The following is a 20,209-nucleotide window of genomic DNA, read 5'->3' on the forward strand; positions in this document are numbered from 1 at the left end:
TATTGTGACTTTATAAACATACACTGTAGAATAAGAATCATGAATTGTAAATAAAAATTAAGTTTTAGAAGCATTAAGGCATGTAACAATGAAACATTCTAAATGTTATCAGCTACTTAAGACAAATTTTAATTGTGTTTAAACATAAGATGAAATGTGCAACTCAGACTAAATCAGTGTAGAGTAAAAACCAATAGTGTATATACAGATAATGAAGGTATCGCAGAAACTGGTTAAAAATTATAATGGAGAGAGAACTAGTAAGAATATAGCAACCTGGCTGAAATTGATATTCATTAGGGTACTCTTCACATCAATAGGGAGCATTTGGACTCTGTGGTCTTTATCAGTGTCCCAGCTGGTAATGGTTGAAGGTTAATGCCTTACCCCATTCTGTTCAATTTTCTATCCTAATTAGCCCTCCAAATCTATAGCTGTGAGCACCAAGTGTCTGTGCTCAAAAGAAACTAATTAATGCTAGCAAATTAGATCAAGTCCAAAGATCCAACAGCCAAACTCTTAGTTAAATGCTCCTTGTTAATAGGAAGTGTAGCTGTCAATAACTGCTGTTGGTGATTATAATGAGGCATCCTTCTTTCATTGAAAGTGATTTCATTTCTCTTTGTCCCTGCAAAAGCTGTTCCATTCCCTTCACAAACCTAAGTTGCTGGCAGTCTGACCCAGTTCTTATGATCAGCTGGGATGAAATGACATGCAAAAAATCAAACAGAAAAGCTTTCCTACATAATCAGGTTTAAGGCATTTAGCAGAAAGTCAGATCACTTATTAAAATTCCTGTATCTTTATCAAAAAACTATACAGTGAGCACACACAATGCTTTTATATAAAAATTCTATAATTATTTAATAAAGCAAAGGCTATAAATAGTAAATAAACTACAAGGTGAGTGTCCTGATTCTAAATTACATCTTATTGTTCAATTCAAATATAGATCTGCTGCTGCTGAACACCAATGTATGTTCTTGACTAAACCACATGGTTAAGCAAGAATACTAAAGAGTATTGTTTTATAAAATAATTTTAGATTCTATAACAGTCTTAGACCATATGGCCTAAAAAAAAAGTCAATATATGATTATCTATAAAAGATTCAAATATTCAAAAAATCAATTGTTACACCATGTTTTAACAGGGACAAATGCATTGAAAAAACCCAAGCAGATCTCAAATTTTAAGATGCTTTCAGTCTTCAGAAGATTTTAAGTATATTTTAAGAAAGATTTAACTAAGTCAACATCCTAAAAACAACTTAACTTTTGATAAAGCAAAAAATAAACATTTTTTCTGTACCACTCGTTATATGATAGTTGTGCAACACAAACTTCTATTTTGTTATACTCTATTTCTTTTGTTTTTTAAAAAAACCAAAAACAGTTTCATTGTTTTAGGAGTTAGCAAAGGCAGTTCTGAAACCCAAACCCAATTCTGCATTTTCATCTGTATCATGTGAGTAAAAACTCAATCTGTAATTGAGTTAGCTAGCTTTTTTTCATTCTAGATATCAGAATAGGGTGTTAAAAACAGAATAAATACAACTCATATTTATAACTTTGAACCAATATATCAGTAGCAAGTAAATCTTCCTGGTAGTAAAAATTTAGCCCTATAATTCCATTACACATTGTTAATTTTTATCCTCCCTCACCTGGGTCAGGAGATTTTATATATATAAATATATACGTGTGTGTGTGTATACACACACACACACACAAACACACACACATTTATTTACTTATTTTAAAGTTCTGAGGCAAGTGGAGAATTATCTCCAGACTATCTGCATGACACCTGCCAATTCTAGCTTTGCAGTGAACCCTGCCTGCAGATGGCAATGGGTTAGTTACTCCTGATACCTGGGGGTGTGAGTGCAAGGAAGGTGCTCTGATTAAACAACTAATTCACAGTGAAAGCAAAACTAGTATCATAGACGAAGTAATTACTGAGAACATTATTTATGGATGGATTTAACTTAAATCTTATGAATGAATCTGAAACTGGAATAGGGCACAATAAGTCATCTAACAAACAGAAATGACCACCACACTATGTCCACTGTGAGAATTACTCTTCTTTTATCGCTTCAATCCAAGGATTTCAGAGGTCATTCTCAAAGAACAGCATCAGAGGGACAGAAATGTTCCCGGCATCCAAACATTACTGACAGAGTCCCAAAACTACAGATGTCACAGCCTGGCTCCCTATAGAGAAACTTGCTGATGGGAATCACAGGCCATCATCCTCCACAAAGAATCACTGAAGTCCCTCAAGGAAGAAGACTACAGGGAAAAGTGAAGAAGGGGAGCCAGAAAAATGGTGTACATCAGCAAAAATTTTACTTCTACCTCTTTTAGATGGCCATTTCAGGGATAGATTTGTGTAAAAAGATGTTTGTTTCTACAGTAATACTGTCTGTCATCTGCTTTTCTAATGACCCCCCATCTATGGCCTCAGTTTTTACCTTCCACTGCTTTGTTTACATGTTTTCACTAAATTTTATATATTAATCAACAGCATGTCTTCTAGATGTACAGAATACAGGAGTATCCTGCATTAAGAAACATTTTCTAAACAAAACATACATATGTGGGTGCCTAATGCATTCATTTACATAAATATCCTAAAATATAGAAAAGTAAAAAATAAAAAGTCTCAATGGAATCTTAGTAGTACTTACAGTAACAATTCAGAAATAGACAATGGCACCAAAGAAAATCATCTTAGAATATATAAGAATGTTGCTGAAGAAAAAACAGGTACATGTTACATTTGAGGTTTCTTCTTTCCCTATCGAAATCACCGGAATAACTTGTTTCTCTAAAATACTAATAACCAAGTTTCTCTATATATGTAACTGTACTCCTGGGAAAAAAATTTTTTTTACTAGTAATTTGGGAAAATATTTTTAAATTGTAAATGAACTGAACACCGTCTGGAAGTTCTGAAAGCTGAAATACTGGTATCTCTGTGAAAGGGTGAGAAGCAATTCATACATATTAATTCATTGACTACTTGACTCTGAGGCTAAGGATTAAATTCAGATCATATTATAAAAAAATGAATTTGATCTTTATATGAATATTTGAATCTTACCTTGAACTTGTTCAGAACATCTCTCTCGGGCTTTTTCTCTCATTATTTTAGGGATCAAAACATCCTTTTCAACATGTCTGAGATGCTGCCCTGGGGAAAAAAAAAAAGATCATTCTTTAATATAGTGAAGTCTCAAGTAAATCACCAGTTTAGGGAATCACCAGTTTAGGGAAAAAATCACCAGTTTAATATAGTGAAGTCTCAAGTAAATCACCAATTTAGGGAAAAAATATCCGCTTTACTCAAAATGAAAGCCTATGCAAATATATTAAAAGCTGACTCTCACAACTTCATTAAGATTGTGATTATTTTAGTTAGTAAAAATCATTCTAAGTATTTTTTTATATAAAACAAAAAAATGTGGGACACAAGCAATACGTTTCTAAAAATTTCTACAAGCTACACTGCAACACTTTTGATAACATTCTATGCAGCCTTGTCAAAAGGTCATAAACTAAAACATTATAATTTCCCTTCTTAACATAACCCAAAGAAAGAGGATTTTTATCAATACTGAGATTCAAGGATAGATGAACAGATCCAAGATTATGAGACACACAAGTAGTTTAGTAAATAACATGTATTTATCCCCAAAGGATCAGGACATTTCCCAGTATCTAGTGACACATAGGAAGACCAGGACCCCTAAACTTTTCCTGGTACTACTCAATTCCCAACAACCTTTGGACATAGGCAGCCATGAACTGAGAGGATTTGCTGAGCGTGTAAAACGGCAGCTTAAAAAGCAAACAAAAACAACAAAATAGCCAAGAATCACTTAAATTTGGTGGGACAACATGGTGAAAGGGGAAAACCAACTGTAATTAATCAAGAAATATTTAAACCTTGGAGACTTAGAAGAGTAAAAAAAAAAAAAGAATTTCCAGTAAGTTTAAGAAATACACTAAAGTAAATATAAAGACATGAGTCCTCAGACAGAAATGGATTACGGATTACCTATGCACACTGTAAAGAAATATCTGAAGGTCAAAAATCCCAAAAGCTTCAAAAGGGAGAAAACGTTACCCCCACAGAGGAATGAGAATCAGATTTATATTGTTTCACTGGCAAGACTTTGATACATGAAGACAATGGAGAAATAACTTCAAAGCTCTGAGAATGAATTTCTTTATATCCAAGGATTCCAAAGCCAATTAAGAGTGTGAAGATATTTTCAGATGTGTAGGGACTGAAACCTCTATCCCAATCCTACTGACATGAAGCCACCCCTTTCTGTTGTGCAACAAGCCATCAACACACTTAGTGGCATAAAACAAACATTGTTATGCATAGAGTTCCAACAGGCCAGTACTTCAGAAAGTTAAGGAGAATTGACCCTTCTCAGCTTCATAGTTATCTGAGGCCTCTTCTAGAAGAGGCAAAGGACTGGCATTGACTTCAACAGCTACAAAAGCTGAGGCTGGAGGATCTACTTCCAAGATGACTTCTTTCTTCACTTACCCATTTAACCTCTGGTATGAAATGGCTGATGAATGGGCGTGGTGAGAACTGTAAACTAGAGCACCTATACATGACTTCTCCGTGTGGGCTGATTTTTCAGAGTGTAGCAGGTAGGTCTGAGGGAAAGCAGCACAAAGGGCATGTAGGACTCTATACAATATTTTTTCACAACTTCCTGTGAGTCTCTGAATTATTTCAAAATTAAAAGATCAAGGAAAAAAACTTGTATAAGAAATCATAGAAGAAAATCTTCATGACCCAGAGTTAAACAAAGAGTTCTTATACATAACACCAAACTCATGATCCATAAAAGAAAAAAAAAAAAAATCAATAAATTTAAACTTCATCCAAATTAAAAGCTTTCACAGAAACTGCTCTTAGGAAGATAAAGACAAGCCACATAGTGGAAAAGGTTATTCACAAATTTCGTATCTGAAAAAGGATTTGCATCCAAAATACATACAGACTTCTTTGAACTCCAGCAGTAAGAAAACAATCCATTTAGAAATGGGCAAAAGACTTGAACAGACACTATACAAAAAGATAGAAGGATAGCAATAAACACATGAAGAGATGCTTAGTATCATTAGTCATTAGGAAAATCCAAAATAAAATTACAAAAGTTATCACTAAAGACCTATTAAGATGGCTGAAAGAAAAAAAGTAGTAGTACTAAGTGCTAACAAGAATACAGAGTAACTGGATCTCTCAGACATTCCTAGTAGGAACATTAAATGGTACAGGCACTCTGGAAGATAATCAAGCAGTTTCTTATTAAGTTAAACATAAGTTTAACTTCTATTAAACTTAACTTATGTTAACTAAAACTTAACTTAACTTACGTTAAATGGCATTTAACTTAGGTTTAACTTAATAAGAAACTGCCATTTAACATAAGTTTAACTTTTATGTTTAACTTAATGCCATGTGACCCAGCAAAACACTCATCAGGATTTATCCCAAGAAATGAAAATATGTTCCCACAAAAACCTGTGGGCAGATGTTCACTGTGGCTTTACCCATAACAGCCAAAACATGGAATTAACCCATAAGTACTTCAACAGATAAGTAACAGTTCAGCAAGACAACGGAATATTATTCAGCAATAAAACAGAATGGATTGCTGACATCCAACAATGGCAGGAACTTGAATGGATATCAAGCGCATTAAATTGAATGAAAAAAAGACCATCTCAAAGGGCTACATATTGTATGATTCCATTTATATAACATTCTTAAAGTGACAAAACTGGAGTAATGGAAAACAGATCACTGGTTCCCAGTAGTTCAGAGCTAAGGAAGCAGTAGGACGATTAAAAGCAAACAGAGGTTTCCTTTGTGCTGACTGAATAGTTCTGAATGCTGTGATCACGGCTACCTAACTATTCACCAGCCATAAAATATCATAAACACACACACACACACACGCATAAAATTTGATAAAATTCAACTAAGGTATGTACCTGAATTAGCATACCAATGCCAATTCCTGTTTTCCTTATGTATAATTTAGAGCAGTGTGTTCCAATTCTTTTCCATTTTTACTCTAGTAGAGCCTTTTTAGTTTTTTCCTAATGCCCCCCATGAAATGTTAATACCACAGACACATTGTCTATTTATATGCTTCATGTATAACAGTACTTCATATATTGAAAGAGTAAGATTTTCTCCCTCCGTTAACAATTTTTGCCCCTTTGAGGGCAATATCATACTCACTGAAGACCTATATGAAGATTATGAAAGACAGTATCATTAGGAAAAACTGGAGAAAGGGAACATGAAAACTGCCATGTTTTGCAGCTTTATGTGTTACACTATTTCAAAATAAAGTTATAATTTTAAAAAGCTTAAAAACATCTAAGAGTAAAGGACTTAGAATAACCAAAACAGTATAAAAGAACAAATCTGGATGACTTACATACCTGACTTCAGGTGATTCCAAGTCTCACTACAAAGCTACAGAAATCAAGGTGGTGCAGTACAGGTATAATTAGCATAAATAGATTGATGTAACAAAACAGAGTCCAGAAATGTTTCCACTTAGGTACAGTCACTTTATTTCGACATATTCGCCAAGGTTACTGAATGAAGAAACAAAAGCGTTTTTTTCTAGTATTTTAGTTATTTGAGAGTGTGAGCAAAGAGGAAGGATAGAGAGATGAAGAAGCAGACTCCTCACTGAGCAGGGAGCCTGATGTGGGACTTGATCCCAGGAACCTGGGATCATGACCTGAGCTGAAAGCAGAGGTGTAACCGACTGAGCCACTGAGGCACCCAATAAAAGCATTTTCAATAAATGGTAGTAGACCTGGATAAAAATGGAGGTGGGGGGGAAATCAGCCTAAACCTTCTGATCTACTTCACAGTACCCATAAAAACTAATTTGCCACAGATTATAAACCTAAATATGAAAACTAAAACTATTAAACCAAAAAAAACCCTCAATTCCTCAGAGTAGAAGATATAAGAAGACACAAAGACACTAAACAGAAGAGAAAAAGATAAATTTAATTTCATCAAATATAAAACCTGTTCATCAAAAAACACCATGATGAAAATTAAAAGGCTAGCCAGGAGAAAGCGTTCATGGTAGATAGATAGCTACAGACACAGATAAATACAGAAATAGGTACAGTTCTATATCTATATATGTAGATACATAGACTTATTTGACAAAGGACTTGAATTTAGCATATATAAAGAACTCCTACGGATCAATAACAAAAATACAAACAACCAAATAAAAAACCCAATAAAAAAGGGACAAAAGGTGTGAATGGACTCTTCAAAAATATATACAAATTGTAAATCTGTAAATGAACAGGTTTTCAAAATCATCAGTCATTAAGAAAATGCAAATGAACCCCATTATACTATTTCACACCCACAAGAATGACTAAAAATTAAAAATAGTGACAACACCAAATGTCAGAACGTGGAGCAAGTGGAACTTTCATATATTGCTGGTAAGAGTGTGAAGAGATAAACTTCTTTGGAAAACTAATTGTTAAGAAGTTATAGTTAAATATACACCCAACCTACTTTCCAATCCTAGGTATTCATTCACCTAACGTCAATAACAACACATTTCCAGAAAATGACTTGTACAAGTCTGTTTATGGAAGCATTCACACTAGCCAAAAATTGGAAACAACCTAAATGCCCAACTGAATATTACTCAGCAATACAATAACTGCTGATACACTCAGCATGGGTGGAGCTTAAAAACTGTTGACAATAAGAAGCCAGGCCCAAGAGTAAATACTACATGATTCAAGAACATAAAAAATTGTGGTGATAAAGAATAGAACACTGGTTATCTATGAGAGTTGAGGAGAATACCCTCTGGGAGAGGTCTTGATTCGGTCAGTTGTAGACATGTATCACAACTTACAACCTGCAGATTTCACTGCATATTTTACCTCAATTTATAATATATTAGCTTTAAAACAGGATAAATAACTGCACTCACAGTGGATGACTTTAACATGTAACTTTAAATAATTAAGTAGATAAAAAGTTCTGTAATTTTCTCCTTAAAGATATTCTTTTACTAGATTTACTTCTACTAATAAGGGTTAAGTAACATGTAATTATTTGTCGCTAGTTTCACTTAAATCTTATTGTCCTTATAGCCAACACAATCTTACTTCTCATTAATTCTAGTAAATTGGCCATAGTCTTCTAATTTCTATGTGGACAATCACAGGGACAGCTCTGCTCTTCTTAAAAGCTTACTGGCTAGGTCCTTTAGAAAGTAAAGTAAGTATGAACTAACAGCACCTCAGTCTTGGATGCTCAAATTCCATTTAGAATTTTTATAGTGATCTTCCTGTTGAGATTGGCCTATGATTTTCCTCTGTGTTGCTTTGTATAACAGTTACATTATTTAAATGATAAACTGGGGACCTAACTCTCCCCTTGTATTCTCTGAACACTCTATATAAAATAAAGATTAACAGTTCCTTTAAAGTTTGGTAGAAACTACCTGTAGCTATCAGTTTTAGGAATCAACTTGGCTAGGCTATCCTCTCCAGTTATTTAAACAAACACTAATCCGGGTTATGCTGGGAAGGTACTTGGCAGATGTGATTAAAGTCTATGATCACTTGACTTTAAGTAAACTTGATTTTCCTAGCTAATCTGGGTGGGTCTCAAAAGCCTGAAGAACAGCATTGGTGGTATTGTGGGGATCATAGCTGCCTTCAAAAGCCTGAAGAACAGAACTAAGATTTTCGTAAAGAATGCCTTCTGCAAACTGCAGCTCCAGCTCAGAACCAAGGGTTCTAATGCTGATAGCCATTCTTCCTCATAGCTTGGCCGGCCCTACATTTCAGACTTGCCCAACTAGCTACCACAGTCACAGGACCGATGGCTCTCTGCTGGAATTCTTGACCGGTACACCAGCTGTTAGGGCCTAGGTCTTGCAGTCTCTGTGTGTGAGAGAGACACAGAGTTTTACCTACCAATTCTATTTTCTAAGGGCTTTTTATTTTTTAGTCAGTTACAGTTTTTAGCAAATTTATATTTCACAAGGAAACTATCCATTTCATCAAATTTTCCAAAGAATGATATGAAGATATTCACATGATTTTTTTTTCCTCTTTACCACACCTATAGTTGTATCCCAATTTTCACTGCCTATGCCAGGGTTCAAACTATTTCTAGTTAAGGACCAGACTTGTGAATAAAGTTTTGTAGGCTACAAACTATCTCTGTCATGTATATGCTTTTTTAAACCACCCTTTGAAAATATAACTAACCATTCACAGCTTACAGACCTTACTCTAGACCTTTTGCCTGGACCCTGGTTTACTGAAACCTGGCCTAAACTATTTATTTATGCCACTCTTTCTCCTTAGCTTTGCCAGAGCTGCTGTCAGATAGGAAAAAGGACAGTGAGCTTATAGAAGGCACCGGAAATATGGATGGAGGAAAAAAGGCAGCTTTGAGGGAGGCCCTACAGGATCACAGGGCCTGCAGGGACTAAGGAAAAGAGGATTCAAAGAAGGCTGCCAGTTTTTCTGGCTCCCGGGGAAATGCTGTGACCACTCAATGACACAGGGAACGCACGAGAAACACCAGGTGGGAGAGGACTTCAGCTGTGGACATGGTGAATTTCCGATGCCTGTGAGACTTCCTGTGGAGTGGAAAGCTGACGTGTACTTGAAGGGAAATAATGAAACAGGAGACTATCTCCACATACTTCTTTCCTCCTAGTCTGCAGCACACATTTTAGGAGGCATCAGTTATTAACACGATAATTAATGAGGAGTGGAGGAAACACTGTAATACACCGACCTAGTTTATAAAATCAATATCAAAATGTTACTTCTTCCTTTCACTTATATAATTTTAAACTATACAACTTATTAATATTGTGTCCTGATGAGTATCTTTTGTTCTAGAAACTTTGTAGTGGTCTCAGATAACAAAAGCACTAATTTTTTAAATCAGTTCCTTAAATGGGAATAGTTGTGTAATATCAAGCTATTTTTCCTTAAGAAATTATAACAGAAATTTACCTATTTATGAATTCTAGGTTATAATTCCTATTTAAACATATGTTTTAAATAGCTTGCAAAAATTCCTTCTGAACATTCTTCTAAAACCTCCTAGGGCAAAACAAACAAAATCAATTACAGAATCACACGAATACTTAGATTTTCCGAACTCTTGGTGTTAATTCAAAAATAAAAATATATAAATAAATTCTACTAAAGATGCTCTCATTTGATAGCATATCAACCACTGAACATTATTAATTATAATTTTATATGTATTACAAAGCTATCTTCAACACAATTATAAAATTATCCTTTTTATTCATAAAACTCAAATGATTCTCTCAAAGCCAATGTGATGCATATATGTTATACATTTGTATAAGAACCTGCAACAAAAAAATCAAATTTTGAGAGTTTGCTACCATATAGTCATATGAATTTATACTGATATAAAAAATCAGGATAACACCACCAAAGAAAATTTCCAAAGCTCTAACTTCAACATTCTATCATCACCTGAAAGTCAATTTTCACCTTTTTCACTGGCTGAATTTGTTAGCTCAGATTTTGCTTGGGGGCTCACAAGTTCTTGCAGTATGGCAGGAATAGATTAGATTGTAAGTCTACTGACAACAGCAGTTGCTATGAATCCACAAAGATAACAGTGAAGCAAATCAAAGTATTACAGAATCTTTCACTGGAAAGAAGTGACATTGGAAGGGCAAGGTATGCCTTTACAAAAGTGAGAATGTTCTAATTTAACAAATTTGATTCTTGTTTAGAAAATGCCACTTTTTTTTTTCTTTTAACTTCCTGGTTAAATTTATTCACTCCTGAAGACATTTCCATGCTACTCTTCACTCTGGAAGAAAAACAAGAAAAATGCTTGCAGTTAAGTTTGCAACGGTATCCTCATTAGCCACAGTTTCTATCTTTAGGGCTCTCTACTAGCTACCAAGAGCCTAGAAATGAAGAGCTCCAGGCAGATGGTATCAGGAAAAACATAGAAAGACCAGTGTTCTCAATTGCTACATTTCCAATAAGTGCTTCACACCAGGAATCTAGGCAGCTTCCAGTTTTCAACAGCACAAAAATAGAGATGATCTTGATCAGAATTCTCAGGTTCTTGCCAGCTTGCTCATACTTTCTTGCTATGATAAAATGAGGAAGGGGTGGATGGGTGATAGAGATGCTTAAGCTGGGAAAATTACGACAATGAAGATCAGTGCTCCTTTCACACTCTTTCTTTCCTTCAAGCCCTACTTGAACGAACAAAACCAGAAAAGACAATCAGTAGTAGGAGATATTCCCCACCCTCCCCTGCCCCCAAATTCCAGCCTGCCGCTGGCTATAAGGCCTTCAAGATGAGGCAATGAGACCACAGTCTGTGTAACAGTCCACCCAGGTGAAGGTACTTTGATTCCATTTTGCGGATACAGAAGTGGAGACCCACAGGGTTAAATAAAATCAAGTCTCTGATAAAGCAGCAATGCCAAGATCATGTAACCCAGCTCTCGAATCTTCTTCCATGACACACCACACACACGCAGGTGGTGGCCTCTTTAAAGGGATTTCAGCAAATAAGGTTATATAAGCTTCAGAAGTGATACAAAGTGTGAAATAACCCTCAGATAGTCAAGATTGTTTCAGAAGCATCAGAAGCACAGGTAAAATTAAAAAAAAAACAAAAAACACAAAAAAACCACCTCACCCTTCAGATTGTTTTCTTTAGCAGAGTGTTAAATGGAATTCTGATCTCTGATTTCTAGCATGCTGAAAATTATTTGAAAGAAGGGGGGGAAAAAACCTACCACAAGCCATTTGTCGTTGGCTGAAAAAATACCTTCAAACAAAGTAAACATCACATATTAGGTCAACTGGTAATAATCTAATTTTTTATAAGCTCAAACTTCAAAAAGAGAGGGAAAGCAAGTCAGTAAGATAGATGTCCCTACTTCTGCTTAGCTTCTGGGTCAGATACCCTATAGCCCACAACAGGAGTCTTCATATGAACTATTTTGTCCTATCAGCTTTCACTGTTAATAACCACCCAGTTCACACTAGATGTGCCCATTTCCCAAAAGCACCTATTTCTTGGACCTCAGATTCTGTAGATTGTGAGGTGTGAAAACTTCCTCTTCCACCCACATTACTTTAACCAAGATGAGGCCAAAAAGGGACAACAAATCTAAAGGTATACCAAAGCAGGAAATAAACTTATACAAGAAGACATGCCAATTTTAGAAATGTGCTACAATCTCCATCGTGGCCATAATTTCTTAAATGAAAAGGTTTCATATTTACTTTACTTGGTAAAACTTTGAGACTATCTTTTCCTACAAGCACAATTTCCCATTGATACATAAGAGAAAATCAGCAGTGTTATGAGAGGCATAAACAGGTATTTGAGAAAGAAATAAGGGACAGTATGCCTATGTCTTCTCAGCAATACACACCTGATTTTTCTGATGGTACATCTGGAACATGGTAGACTATATTCAAATCTGAATGTTCCTCAGTGCCTTTGGCCACTCTACTCCATCAGTTCTCCTTCATCTTACAATATTTCATAACCTTTCTTCAGAAAACATGTGCCACTTTGTAATGGAGTGGGGGAATTATTTTTACATTGAGAGGTTATTCACTTATTTCAAAGAATCAAACTTTGCTCACACCACTCATGGCTTTCTTGGCATGGCCTTCAGAGTCTGTGTGTGTTAACCTGAAAACCAGTTCCATGATACAACTTTTCTTGGGGAGGAGCATTTCCCAGGATGATCACCTACCACCTTCACCAGACTGCCCCTAGCTAATGTTGGCTGAAATTCAAGTTCACTTTCTACACAAGAAACTTACCAAAAATGAGGATATTGAGATGAATGGACTGTACAGGCTGAAGGCAAATCCTACAGGAGTCTCAAAAATATTCTGAAAAAATGTAATACTAGGAAAAGCATAAACGATTCCAAGATCTGCTCCTAGTCCTTCTGCAGCAACCCCACAAGGTTCTACCTTTAAAGATGCTGCTGCCATGTTCTCAGTGATTATTTCCAGCTCCAAAATTTACTCTGTCCACATTTTCAAGTGTCTATTGGCAATTTCCAAGTCCCAACGGTATCATGATTTCAACTTAAAAATTTCAACTTAAATCTGCATTCTGCCATCCTGGTGGTTATGTTATACTCCTTACGGCGCCTGGGTGGTTCAGTGGGTTAAGCCTCTGCCTTCGGCTCGGGTCATGATCTCAGGGTCCTGGGATCAAGCCCCGCATCGGGTTCTCTGCTCAGCGGGGAGCCTGCCTCTCTGCCTGCCTCTCTGCCTGCTTGTGATCTCTCTTTCCGTCAAGTGAATAAATAAAATCTTTAAAAAGAAAGAAAGAAAGAAAAGAAAACCAGCTTACATTTATATGGTACACAGAAGAAGCACAATAAATTATTTAAAGAAGGAAGGAAGTGGTAGAAAGAATTGTTTTACAAACATCACACACAAGGTATTACAAAGTAGCAGGGGCTCAGAAAACCCAAAGCAATCTTACAACATTACCCAGCAAGTAACTGTAGAGTCAAACTCCAGCTCAATCTTCTGTCCTTATTTTCCATTTTCTACCTCTTATTTTCTTAACAAAGTCTACCACCTTGTTCCATCCCAAAGTTCTCTCTGACCTCAGCACCTGAAAGTGCCTTCTCCTCCTTTAAGCCCAGGATTTGGGGCACAACAATGCTATGGCTCTAAACTGCACCTGGATTCATACATCATACCGTACACAACCCGTGCAATCTTCTTTTCCTGACAGAGCAGTGGTTGCCATGGACTGATTCTTTGTCCCCCTCCCCCACTCCACTTCATCCTGAAGCTCTAAACCTTAATATGACTTTTATCTGGAGAGGCAATTAAGTGTTAAAGGAGATCATATGGGTAGGGCCCTAATCTGACAGGTGGTCTTATAAAAAGATTCTAGCAACCAAATTGGCCAGCACCTCCAGCTTGGACTCTCCAGCCTCCAGAACTGAGGGAAAATAAGTATCTGTTGTTTAAGCCACTCAGTCTATGGTACGCTGTTATGGTAGGCCAAAGACACTAAGACAGATTTTGGTACCAGAAGTTCTCAATTCTGGCTGCATCTTCTAATAAGCACTTGAGAAGGCTTTGTAAAACTCTGATGCCTGGGCACCACCCAAACCAGTTAAATCAGAAATGCTGGGATAAACCCAAGCATTTGTATTTTTATTTTATTTAAAGATTTTATTTATTTGACAGAGAGAAAGATCACAAGTAGGCAGAGAGGCAGGCAAAGAGAGAGGGGGAAGGCAGGCTCCCTGCTGAGCAGACAGCCTGATGCAGGGCTCGATCTCAGGACCCTGAGATCATGACCTGAGTCGAAGGCAGAGGCTTAACCCACTGAGCCACCCAGGCGCCCCAAGCATTTGTATTTTTAAAAGCTCCTCAAATAATTCTAATATGTGGCTAAATCAAGAAACACAGCATGAAATATAAGTTTAATGAGGTCCGAGACCATGTCTCAGTCATCTCTTAATTCGTTTTAACTGTTGGCACATGGCAAATATACATTCAAACTGTTTAATAAGTGACCCATGACTAAGAGTGTTTCAACATTTGATAATTATGGATATTCATTCTATTAACAGATATTAAATACCTACTATGTATGCATCAGTCACCACGCTAAGGTGTCTACACAATGCTAAGAATAGCAGGCTAGTTCCTTATTCCGCCACATAAACATTTGAAACTCAGTATTTTAATTCATTATACTTAACACTCCTTTGATTTGTAAAAAATAAAACAAAAACAAGAAGCAAAAAACTCCCAGTAACAGTTCCTCAGCAAACACAATGCAGGATATTAAATTCCATGTTTTTAAAAAAAATTTTCCCCTCAATCTCTCAACTCAAAAATGTTACATATTTATAATCAGGGCTGGTGGAGGGAGAAAGCGAATTTGGGCATCAGTGTTCTTATTTGGGCAGTTTCATTTGATCCATTTACATCAGGTAAAAGGTGGTATTTTTTGACATCTTTATAAACTTAGGGGCTTCTACACGTATGCTATTAACATCCTTATGCAAAAATAAGGAGAGTCCTCTAGTCAATGGAACATAAAACCTGACTTTTTTTTCCTGTGGTGAACCATCTGTGCTGACTCAAGAAGCCTTTGAGACCAACTGCAAGTATTTAAAAATCATAGATGTTTAAGGCTTAAAGCAGCTTTCAGGGGCACCTGTTGAGCGGCTGCCTTCGCCTCAGGTCAAGATCCCAGGCTCCAGGGCCTGGGCCCCAAGTTGGGCTTCTGGCTCTGCAGGGGGCCTGCTTCTCCCTGCTGCTCTATGGGCTTGTGCTCTATGTCAAATAAATAAGTGAAATCTTAATTAAAAAAAAAAAAAAAAAAGCAGCATTCACAGTTATTGATAAACCTTACTCTCCTGGTTCCTCATCCTCAAACCTGAGATTATGCCATTTAGAATTGGGCGTAAGGTTAATAGCAAAGTCTAAAACAAGAAGATATCATTACAAATTTCCCAATTCAATTGGGTGCTATTTCCATAATACGACAGTGCTCCCCCCCCCCACCATGGGCAATCTCTTACTGTCTAGATGTAATTAACTGGTTTATCTTCTCTAATCATCTAGTCTCTGATAAACTTAAAGAGGAGAAATCATGTAAAAATATTTACTGTTTACTACACAGTTACATACATATTCTCATTCTTCACATGATGCTTTTCTTCATTTCTCAAATCACTGGACACAGAGACATTCACATCTATAAGTTCCACTTTATTTCTCAAGGAAAAAATTCTAGGTCTAGAATGAAAAAACTCTATACTCAGGTTATTTGACATTTTGGTAGTTTTTAAAAATCTCAAGTAATTTTAAAATTGTTTTTTGAAAGATTGCGGGGTGGTAACAATCAGGGAAAGCTTCCTATGCAAATAATTCTAAAGTGAAGTGTGAAAAATGAACAAGAATTAGACAGACTTGGGGATGGGGAAGAGAGGGAAAATTCTAAAAAGAAAGAACAGTATGTCAAATGGCCTAGAGGGAAAAAAACAAAGCACAGTTTGGCAGATGTTAGGCCTATCTGAAACTAATGTTATTACCACAACCCCATGATATCCACACCTGGAGCCAGTACAGACACCTGTGCGTATTTATATGTTTGTGCACATAGCCCTTCCTACCTGACCTACCACTATTCCAACCTTCATTAACTGAACAAAGGTTCCTAAGAGCTTCAGATACAAGATTTTTAGGAGAAAGCTGGAATCCTTCCTATAGTAGAATGCAGGAGCACTCATACCTGCAACCTTTTCAGGACTGCCCCAGGCATGGCAGCATATTCCAGCTCTCCTGCCTGCTGCCCCCCTCCCATCTCCTGCAGTGGGCAAGGACGGACAGAGGTCACAAAAGCCCAGAGCCCTTGCCTCCAAAGTGGGACAAGCCCTGCATGCTGCGGTACACCAGAGCTGATCAGGTAGAGACAGGCCTTCCCTGAAACCACATCCTTGCTCAGCTTCTTCCCCTTCCCTTTCCGGTTCCCCTCAGTCCCTCACAGGTTTTTTCCTAAGAGCATACCATTCATCAATCACTTGCATGTAAAACATCCAATGGTCCCCAGACCTTGGTCTCTAATGTCATTCCCAAAGAAAGGAACCAGGGTTTGTAAGAGATAGGACTAAATCTATGGATGGGCCAGAAATACCTTGTGAGAAAAAATGGAAATGCTCCAAAAAAGGATGGGAGCATATCACAAGGACCTGGAAGCTAGTTTGAAGGAATGCTCTCACTGGCTAAATCTGGGAAAATGTGAGCACCAAAATAATTACATACGGCAACAAGTTATAAGTGGAAAAAAAGGAATTCATGAGTGTGTATCTATGATAAGTCTATAAATAAATAAACAAGAAACAAAATGATCTCTGGCTTGTATCAAAACACCAATACCATCCAATAAATGTGGAGAGAATGCTGGAGATAGAAAATCGTCACTCTGAAACCACTGTAGGGAAGCCTGAATCAGGCAAAAATCATCAATGGATACCACATCAAAGGGAATTTTTTGATGAGGAATTGGTATTTGCCTAGTCATAAATGGTCTCCCCACAGATTACTAATAAATGGTGAGAGGAAAAAACAAATGGAACAAAGCCCTTGACTGGGGGATTAAAATTAGTATCACCTATGAGAGACAGACATCAATGTGCCTCCAGATATGACACCATGAGAAAGACATCACCACTGAGGCAGTATTTTGCGGAGAACAAATAACCTGGATCTGATGAAAAGCCACATTAACAGAAAGTGAAGGAAAGTTCTATTTGCCTAAAAATCTGCAGCATCTTCCCATCATTCTTGGGATAAAATTCAAATTCCCTAAGCTGGCTGACAAAACATTTCATGATTTGTGATTCACAACTCCTATAACCAATATACTTCGAGTTTAGAAATATATAAAAATTACAAGTTCAACAGATTTTTAACCCTGAACTACCAATGTAATCTATGTCTAAGAGAACACTACAGAGCTACTGAAGCAATAATAAAAATTTTGCTGATCAGCTACATAACCTTTTATATATTAGTCACCCAGTGCTCTGAAAAGATTCTTCTAATCTGTTTAGATGTCTAACTTAATTTCCAGTGAATTTGATTAAGTGCTGGTATCCCTAAAGCTAATCTACCTATATACCCACAAGAACCATTAACAGAACCCCTATAATTCAAATATTCCAAGAACTGCCATGACACCCCCCCCCCCAAGATACATCTTCAACACCTATGCATGGGATGTCATGAAATTCCTGACTCTACTTTCCATCCTCTGAGCTCTTGCTATCCCATATTCCTCCCCTAATTAGATTTCTGGACAACACCATAACAGCGACACACACACCTGGTGAAAGACACTTCTCTCTGCTGCTATTGCCCCACTATGCAAAAGTAGAGAACAAATCCACACTAATGGATGAAGGAAGGGGAACTAACTACCCTGCTAAAAGAGGAAATGGTACAAGGGGGTGGGGAAGAGAAAGGAATCTCTTCTGGTTATTAGAGAAAGTAATCAAAATTATCAGGCCCAGGTTTCTGTAGGTTGTCATCTGGGAATATAATGATGTTGGAAAATTCTCTGGAATCTGGAAATAGCAAAGGAATAATTAAGTGTTCTTTCAGTACAGCCCTGGGCTTGACTTTCCATTACCAGGCCCTTTTACAACTTGGTACAGGAGGAGGTTAATGTCTAGAACTTTGTAGAATAAAGACAGAAATAATTTCTGACCAGTGGAAAAGATAACCCCAAAGATTACAGTGTATGGTCCTGTTTTAAACCCACCATTTTTCTTTTATCTAAGCAAGCAATCTATGAAACAGTCTATGCATCTAAATTGTCAAACGCTTTTTGGACTGTTTTACTAATTCCCACACTAATGAATTGAAGAAAATCTTCAGCACACATTCATTTTGTATTTGCATGAGTAGTAATTTTATCTTTTTGAAAATTCTATTTTAACAAGCACCACTTTTTAAATTGTTCCTATAGGGGATCATGTGTTATGCATTCAAAATATATAATCATTTAAATTTTCAATCACTTAAGTCTGACTAGATTTTCAAAATATACTTGTAGAAGGGGTACTAAACTGGCAAATATGGAATAGACTTAGACTATGCTTAAGTCTATTATGCAAGAATAATATTTCTGAACCATTACTATGCCATCAAAGATCCCATTCATGGCTAAAAACATAGGGATAATTTTCTCTGGAAATAGGGGGATTAGACTGATAAGAAAACAAAGCTAAAGAATAAGTCAATAAAAGTGGAAGAGTTCAGAACAGTGGTTCCTTTTCTACTCTGTTTGCATATTAGAACTGTCTGGACTATTTTAAAATGTCAGAGTCTTAGTAAATTAAATCTGAATATCCAGAAGCAAACCACATACGAGTATTTTTTACAAATATTAATCTCTTTCTGCAGCCACTTTTCTTGGGTGTTGTGAACTCCCTCCAGCTTTTTCTCTCTGCATTCAAATAGTAATAGAAAATAATGAACATAATTACAGCTGATAAATGTACAAAGAGTGCCCTTATTACCCCTACATTAATGAAAAGGAGAATAGTGTCACTAAAACTACATAGAAGAGTAAGTATGTAATCTGCATTTCAATGCTGGGTTCAGAGCTTCTTGAGAAAAAATGGAGGTTACAAAGTTAGTTAAAAGCTGTGCCAAACGAAGATCAAACTTGTATAAAGATCTTTAAAAATCTAACATAAACCAATGAAGGTAACCTACTGAATGGGAGAAGAAATTTACAAATAATATATCTTATAAAGGGTTAGTATCCAAAGTATATAATGAACTCATAAAATTCAACACCAAAAAACCAAATAATCCAATTAAAAATGGGCAGAAGACATGAACAGACATTTTTTCAAAGAAGACATCAAATGGTCAACAGACATGTGAAAAGATGCTCAACATCACTGATCAGAGAAATGCAAATCAAAACTACAATGAGACATCATCTCATACCTGTCAAAATGGCTAACATCAAAAACACATGAAACAAGTGTTAGAGAGGATGTGGAGAAAAAAGAACCCTTCTGCACTGCTGGTGGGAATGCAAACTGGTACAGCCCCTGTGGAAAACAGTACAGAGATTCCTCCAAAACTTAAAAATAGAACTACTCTCCAATCCACCAATCACACTGCTAGGTATTTACCCCTAAAATTCAAAAACACTAATTCAAAGGGATACATGCGCCCCTATATTTATACCAGCATTATTTACAATAGCCAAATTATGGAAGCAACCCTAGTGTCCAGCAATAGATGAATGGATAAAGATGTGATATATACATACACAAAGGAATATTATTCAGCCATAAAAAAGAATGAAATCTTGCTATTTAGGATGACGTGGATGGAGCTAGAGAGTGTAATGGTAAGCAAAATAAGTCAGAAAGCCAAATACCGTATGATATCACTCATATGTAATTTAAGAAAAACAAACACCAAAAAAAAAAAAAAAAAAAAAAAAAAAAAAAAAAAAAAAAAAAAAAAACAAAAAAAAAAAAAAAAAAAAAAAAAAAAAAAAAAAAAAAAAAAAAAAA

General features: G+C 36.2%; 1 protein-coding gene across 1 annotated transcript in view; it reads right to left on the reverse strand.

The window, feature by feature from the left end:
- Positions 1-20,209, reverse strand: part of CMC1 (C-X9-C motif containing 1) — an 84,580-nt gene that overhangs the window by 60,799 nt on the left and 3,572 nt on the right. The window contains exon 2 of the mRNA XM_059390807.1: positions 3,112-3,201. Within this exon, the coding sequence (XP_059246790.1) occupies positions 3,112-3,201 (90 nt within the window). The remainder of the gene's footprint in view (positions 1-3,111; positions 3,202-20,209) is intronic.

This window comes from Mustela nigripes, chromosome 2, assembly GCF_022355385.1.
Source record: "Mustela nigripes isolate SB6536 chromosome 2, MUSNIG.SB6536, whole genome shotgun sequence".
In the NCBI taxonomy this organism is placed as follows: domain Eukaryota; kingdom Metazoa; phylum Chordata; class Mammalia; order Carnivora; family Mustelidae; genus Mustela; species Mustela nigripes.